We start from the raw sequence: 8,305 nt of genomic DNA, 5'->3' as shown, positions 1-8,305 counted from the left end.
TTTTTAAGTTTTTTTAATTTTATTTTCTTCTTTTTGCATTAAAAAAAAATTATTATGGTTACCAGAAAGATATCGATGTGTATTATCTAAAACAGTTATAAAAAATGTTCGTGGACAAAATAAAGAACAGTGTTGCCATTTTCCGGACGGATCTACAAATCCACAAAAAATTGAAAGATTCTCATAAAAATCAATCAGAAAAAATTGGAGGTATAGAAAAATTCTTTTGCAAAAAAATTGCAACTCATTAGTAATAAAGTTGAAATCATAAATATTGATCAGACAAAAATGACATAAAATAAAATAAAAACAATAAAAGATAAACAGTAAATTAAATATTCAAAAATAATAAGTAAGTAAAAAAAAGTGAAAAATCAAACACAAGACAAAAACAAATTATATAATAAAAATAAGCAAAACAGGAGAATTTTAAAGGATTTGAGAAGGGAGTTTCAGGAATTTATATTACTTATTTCAGATACATGGAAATAAATCACTAGAAATCAAAAACCTTAATTATTTTAATTAAAAACAACATCAGTTTGTCAAAAAATGTTTTGAAAAATATCTGGTTATTATTTTTTTATACTTAAAAGAGCGGTTTTATTAATTTTTGCTTTTTAATTAATTAAAATGACAAAATTAACATAAAAATATAACAAAAAAAAAACAATAAAAGCTCTTGTGGAAAGATTTTCGCATTTCATTTTTTTTTCTCTTTTATAGAGTTTTTATCGTATTAATCTTGATTTAATTTAGAACACGGCTAAGATAAAATCAAACACAAATAATTTTTTTCTGGATGAAATATTTTTCACAAGATTGGTGGTGGTTCAAAAATTATTTCCTTAGGGTTCATTTCGTATCATTTTTTTTTGGTAAATTGACAAATAATGTTTACACATCTTCGCTTTCCAGTTTTTCCGTGTTGACAACCTAATTTCAGTCACAGGCCACACAAGTTAAAGTATTCATCAGACAAAAAAGGACAAAATAAAATAATAACAAGAAAAGATAAACAACTTTAAATTAAATATTAATAAGTAAGTAAAAAAAGTAAGTAAGTAAAAATAAGAAGTAAAAATCAAACAAAAGGCACCAAATGCAATATAAAATTTCGAAAAAAATTTTTCAAAATTAAAACCAAGTAAACCCAGATTTTTGATGAGTATGAAAAATACATTTTTTCTTCTTCAAAATCGTTTCCCTTTAATCCAACAAAGACAAGCAAAACAGCAGAAATTTAAAGGATTTGGAGCAAGGAGTTTCAGGAATTTAGATATATTCTTTATTTCAGATACATCTAAATAAATTACTAGAAATCAGACACACTACTTATTTTAATTAAAAAGAAATACAGTTTGTCAAAAATGTTTTGAAAAACATCTGATTATTTTTAAAATAAAAAAAATCGCTCTTTAAATTTCTGCTCTTTAATTAATTGAAATGACAAAAGTAACATAAAAATCAAACAAAAAAATAAAAGCTTTCGTGGAAAGATTTTGTCCCGTTTAATTTATTTTTGTATTAATCTTCTTGATTTAATTTTTAAGAAAACTAAGATGAAATCAAAATCAAATTATTTTGTTTCTGGATAAAATGTTTTTCACAAGATTGGCAGTGGATCAAACATTATTTTCATAGCGTTTATTTCGTATTTTTTTTTTTGGTGAATTGTCAAATAAATATTGTTTTCACATCTTCGCGTTCCAGTTTTTCAGTGTTGCTAACTTAATTTCAGTCACAGGCCACTTAATTAAACGCAAACTTATATAAAGAAATCTCTTTACAGTTTTTCGAAACAAAATTAATCTTGCAAGGACTGAAAATTATAATTTGGCTTGAAATAATTATTTCAGTGAAACCAAATCATCACACTTATTTTTCATAATTACTTCTTACTCCCAATGATTAAAATTTGAAAAAAATGTCTCTGAATCGAGATTTTTTCAATTTTTTTACATAAATAGCATTACATGGTCCCAAATTATAAATATAATGATTGTAAAAAAATATACCTATATGTAAATACAACAAATTGTTTAGTATACCAAATGAACAAATTTTATCCGTAAAACAAAATCTTTGTTTTTTGACGTCTATCGTTATTTTTAGAAAAAAAAAGTATCAAAAAACACGTCTTTTAATTCTGTAATTTTTTTGAGAAATATAATTTGCAATTTTTCAGTTAAATAAAAAAAAACAAAAAACGCAAACAAAAATGCCTTTCAAAATAGAAATTAAAAAAAAAAAAACAATTGAAACTGGTTTCGAAATAAACCTAAAATTTCTGTGTTAATATTATCATGGCTTTCAAAATGTTTTTTTAACAATCAGAAGCTTATTAATAATAATTAATCCTGTATTAATTATTCTTTTGTAATTTTTATTTTGACATGTCAACCCACCATAAAATATACAAATTGCCCATTTGCAGTCCCAAACTCCACTCAAAGCGCCCATTTATCACCCATCATCCCAAGCAACAGTTCAAAACATTTCCTAGAACCCCAACAAAATCCCGTGATGGTATATCATAAATACATCTTTTCATCACAACTGACTACTTGAATTTCCCATTTCTCCACCGTACGGTTAAAAATTTCTCGCTCTGCATGCCCCAACAAATAGCCCCCATAAAACCCCAATTCCACCCCTCGCAACATTCAATAATCGGGGAAATAAAAGACATGTTGCATGGCCGGCATTGGGGGAGTTGGTCGACCAATGCCAAGGCGTGGATTAGTTCCGGGCGGGGCTTCGTCTACTATATACTTGAAAAGTTTTCAGCTAAATTATCGGGGATTTTTTACGAAGGGGCAGGACGAAGCCAATTTAAAAATTTACACCGAGACGGAGGCTTAATGATGAGGTTGTTGTTTTTTGGACGATTATCGGACACGAAGTCAGCACTTTTCGACACGAGGAGAAAAATTCAACTTGGGTTAATTTAATCAAAAGAGGAGGAAGGAATAAGGCGGATTAGTGGACCAGTTTTTAAGAATTGTTGAAGGAAGACAATTATCTTATGTTTTTGTTAAGTTTATAAAGACAATAATTAAAAAAATAGAGATTAGATGAAAATATTCAAAAAAAAATTAAATTCTTATAAATCGTTGATTTTACAATAAAAATAACTACATCAACGTGTTTCTGACTTATCTAATATATAAAACTACGTAGATAGGTATTAGAATAAGTGGCCTATGACTCCGAGATGGCAACATTGCAAGTCTTTGAAATTCATTTCATCCCAAAAAATTACAGTGTTGCGTTTACAAAAATTGAAGGATTCCCACAGAAATCAATGAGAAAAAATTAAGAGAAATTCTTTTGCAAACATTTTGTAATTCATTACATTAATAATAAAGTTAAAATCATTATGTATTAAAAAAACTAAAATTCCAACACAAATTAAAAAGTATTCGTCAGACAAAAAAGAACATAAAATAAAATAATAACAATAATAGATAAACAACTTTAAATTAAATATTCAAAAATAATAAGTAAGTATAAAAATAAAAAGTACAAAATCAAACAAAAAGCACTAAACGCAATATTTTTTTTTATTAATTAATTGAAATGAAAAAAAGTAACATAAAAATCAAACAAAAAAAATTCTTATAAATTGTTGATTTTACAATAAAACTAACCACATCAACGTGTTTCAGACTTATCCAATGTATAAAATTACGTAGGTAGGTATTAAAATAAGTAAATAAAAATTAAAAAAAAAAGTTAAAATAAGAAGATCATATAAATTTTTAAAACCAAAATTACAAGCAATTTAATAAAAATAGTTAAGAAAATAATTCTGGTTTAAGTGTTAGAGATATATTTTAGAGAGAAACTGTTGACATTTTCGTTGTTTGATATTTTTTTTTTACAATAAATTGAAATCTGAGATTTAACGTACTAAACATTTTATTTACCTGTGAGACAAATTAAATAAAAAATAAAAACAACTGCAAAAGTCACACTTTACATGAAATAAATTTACATAAAATTTGTTTTATATTTATATTAATTATTACACAACTCCTTTAAAGATTTGGAAAAGCACATTTTGTAAGATTTATTAACTGAAGATTGTCTTTTCTTATTCTTTTTTTTTGCAAATGTATGTTGACAAATGTAATTTTAAAAAATAATAAAAAAATAATAGGTAAATTTATAAATATAAGTATATTTTTAACAAACCGATTCTACATAAATGCGAGTAAATTTGAGAAAAAAAATTATACCTATACCCACTTTGCTAGTAACATTATATGTGCCTATCAGTTACATGTAGTTTTTACTATGATTTTAATTTAAACCTTCATTAATGTAAATTATTTTGATTTTTTATAACGCAAGTTGGTCCTGGTGACATTCAACTTGTATAATCGAGGCTCCACTGTAGATAGTAGAGCCTACATTAGAAACTTTTAACTTCCAATATCTATGGCTTTGAAATTTTAAACACAACCAAAAAAGCGCATTTTTTAATCAACTAAATTATTTTGAAAATGGGGGAACTACGAGAAATTGGCGCCAACTTTGAAGTTTTAAATGAAAACCACTAATTTTTTTGTATTTCTATATTTGCTTTTTCATACTGAATAAAACGTACTAAGTTGTTGGTACTTATGTGTCATAGTTTTTGATATACGTCAATTTTTTTTCAAAATTTTTATTTGCAAAGTCTATTCAAAAAATCACACTTTTTGAATATTTTTTAGCATTTGTTAACCAAAGGTTTGAAATATCTTTTAAGGTATTCAAGAATGTCAAAAAAACGACTATAACTCAGTTTCTCTTAATTCCAGTCCAAAGAACATCGATTTTTATAAGAAATTTGTCCTGTAACTAGCAAAAAAACTTGGAAAATTATTTTTCCAAGAGAAGTCAAAATGCAAAATTTATTAAACTTTCATAACTTCGAAATTTTTAGATAGAATTTTTTTAACATTTTTTCCATGTTCCTGGTAGATACCATAAAAATAATAAAACGTCTTTTTTGATTAATAACAACTAAACTTAAGTAACATAACTTATAAATAAGACAACAAATTAACACTTTCTAAATCAAATTTAAAAAATAAACTTTTAATTTATTTTTTTTCCTTGACTTCATATATTTATTAAAAAGTGTCCTTTGTATTCGTGTTTTTTTAAATTCCATTTTAATAATTTTAATAGTTTATTTTTTCATCGAATTTTATTTCAAAAAGAGCCAAATATGTTTTAGTTTTACCGAAAAATTTTTAATTTAAGTAGTTTAATTTGATTTTCAAAAATTTTTAATGTTTCGTAAAATTGAGTTAAATTAAAGATTTTATGAGAAATAGAGGAAATGAAAGAAGTAAAATACTCTTAAGATTATTTCTCTGTATCAACATTTTCTATTTTTTTTTTCTCTGAGACCCGAGTTCTGGTGCATCCTGTATTTTCAAGTTTTCATATTGCTGTATTTCGTATTTTTAACTTTTTATTTCATTTCAGATTTTTTTTTAATTTAATTTTCTGTGATCAAGTCTTTATCATCAGCTAAATCCAAAACATTTTTGTACGATTTCAGAGTTATTTTCTTTCTCAAAATATTTTCTCCGCTTTTGACAATCAAAACATACCAACCGAAAAAGCTCTAAGCTTAAAATGGTCTCAACAAAAGTGATAAAAATTGTGCAAAGACCAACTTTTTTAACAATAAATGAATTTCAAATTCCAATAATTCGTGATTAAAAATCATTAAAATTTGTTAATGTGACACATGTTCAGTAGGAGCACAATACGCATTTACCCGTGACCATAGCACCCCTAAAATAAGACATTTTTCCCCCAAATCCAATCACCCTAAAAGTATAAATTACAAACCAGGGTGTCAATCTCCTCCACCGTCGGCTCTCACCCGAAATTACCTGGTCGCAGTAGGCGTATCAAATGGGAGGAGCTTCAACACGAGAACATCATCACTCCAAGTCATAATATTTGTAGTTAGTTGGTTGGAGTATCTCGTGTCGTAGAGACAAGTTTTTGAAATTTCAAATTTCCCTCCGAAAAAATGTGCTAGTGCCGTTTCGGATTTCGTGCAAAGACTTTTCGGGATAAGTGCGCAATGACTGTTACGGGCAATTTGGGCATTATGCACAGACATTGCTTTGGATACCCATTTCAAGGTACAACATACAAAAAATATACAGGGTGTAGCGATAATGAGGGCTTTTTGCCAGGTCAAGGCCGGGTGAACCAATTAGGTGGCGTCTTCATAAATGGCCGCCCTTTGCCCAACCACATAAGACTGAAAATCGTGGAAATGGCCGCGAATGGAATCCGGCCCTGTGTTATTTCCAGGCAATTGCGGGTGTCCCACGGGTGCGTCAGCAAAATTCTCAATAGGTACCAGGTGAGTGCAGTAAGCTGGACGATTTCGAGAAAATCGAACCATAAACCCAGATGAGTCATTTTGTTTTTATCAAAAGTTAATTACAATTCGAGATATGGGCTGGTTTCATTACCATCACCGACGGATAATAAGCGAAACCTTGGCCTAGACGCGAAGAAAAATATCAAAATCCATAATCAGCTAATTTTATGGATGGTTGGAGTCTCGAGTTCCGCTTAGATAACAATTCTGGAAATATAAAAGTGTCTGTGGTAACTGCACAAAAAAAGAAATTATTTTTTAACGGTTTGTTGAATATTTACCTATCAATTTATTTTCATGACAACATTCACCAAAATTTGTAACATTTCTCTTTTTATTGTTCCGTTGCCTTTTATTCAATCGATTAGTAACGATTCAAGAAACCTTCTCTTAGGGTAATTTAGCCTTTTCGAAGTTTTTCAAGTGTAGATAACAGGTCACTGGACTCGATTTTGTTATTACCAAGTTTTAATGGTTAACTTTTTTATTTGTTGTAATATTTTCTTGAAAAAATTACCATCAGAACAATTGATCTTTCTGCTTTATCAAACAAACTTAAAATTTTGCCTCAAGGTCACAGTTTTTCCAAAAAAAATTAGGAAAATTTGGTGTCAAAGAAACCCCTATTTTAATAGTCCCTGTAATTACGTAGAAAATCAAAGTTATGCTAGCCTGAGGGGTACTTTGACACCTTAGAACTGAAAATATGATGTAAATAAACTTTATTGAACTCATTAAACTCAAAACATAAAATATATATTTTCTTAAAAAATATGAAATAAGTCATTCTTTGGTATGTTACGGCTTTTATATGGCTTAAAAATAAAAAAAAAACAATTTCGGTAGGTACTTATACAGGGTGTTAGCGAAATAAATGCATTCCTTTTAACCAGTGACAGTACACATCAATGGTAACAAAAAACTTTAGTAACATTTTTGCGAAAAGAACAAGAAAAAATTACCCACTATTATTTTTTTTTATTATCCACTATTTTCTAATAAAAAAAATAACCATTAGATAACTGTTATTAGTACTAAACCATCCACCAAATTTGGAACCTATGGGTGTAGCCGTTTTTGAGAAAAAAATCTAAAACTAAATTTTTAGGCTAACTTTAGATGCAGGGGAATTCTTTTTCGAAAAATTTTATATGAAAGACACCCCTCAAAATCACTTGTAGAACACGCTCTTGAAAGGAATGCATTTATTTCGCTAACACCCTATATTGAAAATGAAACAAAATTAGTAGTCCCATAACGTGTCAAAGTAATCCGAGAAGACAAATGGGGTTACATTTTGCGGTAACTAATTTTGTTCTAATTTATTTAATGAGAATTAAAAAATTAATTTGAGTAAACAGTGACATAAAATCTGTGCAAACCCACAAAAACTGAATTAAAACAATAAAAATACCAAACTTCGTCACCTTTCAATTAAATTCTTCTAATTTTGAACAAAAACTGGTGGTCAACAAATTTCGCCGTTACGTAATTTTTCAGAATTTTTGTTGAAAGTTTCAATGTTTATTACAAAACGTTGGTACCGCAAGCAAAAACGAAACCCTAGACCCTAATTCGAATCATAAATCTGTTGGGGTTTATGATGGGTGGGTATAATGGAAGTAAAAGTTTTGTTCGAAAAATTTTGGTTGTAAATAATGGAAAAAAATGGAAAGTGGAAGAGTGGTGTTGACCTAGTTGATGTCCCGTTTTACAAAATAGTTATAAAAAAAATAGTTGATAAAGAGAAATAATCTTAGTTTTTTATTTCTTTTATTTCCTCTATTTCTCATGAAATCTTTAATTTAATTCAATTTTACGAAACATTAAAAATTTTTGAAAATTCAAATTTATCAGTACAACTAAAACACATTTGGCTCTTTGTGAAATAAAATT

At 27.6% G+C, this 8,305-nt stretch overlaps 1 protein-coding gene across 3 annotated transcripts in view; it reads left to right on the top strand.

Moving 5' to 3' along the window:
- Positions 1-6,000: 6,000 nt before the first annotated feature.
- Positions 6,001-8,305, top strand: part of LOC123008998 (segmentation protein paired-like) — a 21,338-nt gene continuing 19,033 nt past the window's right edge. For 2 of the 3 annotated variants that reach the window (XM_044405085.1, XM_044405084.1), the window contains exon 1: positions 6,001-6,388. In XM_044405085.1, the coding sequence (XP_044261020.1) occupies positions 6,101-6,388 (288 nt within the window). In that variant the 5' untranslated portion in view covers positions 6,001-6,100. The remainder of the gene's footprint in view (positions 6,389-8,305) is intronic. The other variant, XM_044405086.1, reaches the window with a different exon arrangement.

The sequence above is a fragment of the Tribolium madens genome, unplaced genomic scaffold, assembly GCF_015345945.1.
Source record: "Tribolium madens isolate multiple individuals breed KSU strain unplaced genomic scaffold, Tmad_KSU_1.1 Scaffold_71;HRSCAF=194;Tcas5.2_LG6, whole genome shotgun sequence".
Lineage (NCBI taxonomy): Eukaryota > Metazoa > Arthropoda > Insecta > Coleoptera > Tenebrionidae > Tribolium > Tribolium madens.
Note: the sequence above shows the minus strand (reverse complement) of the source record. Positions and strands in the feature narration are given on the sequence as shown.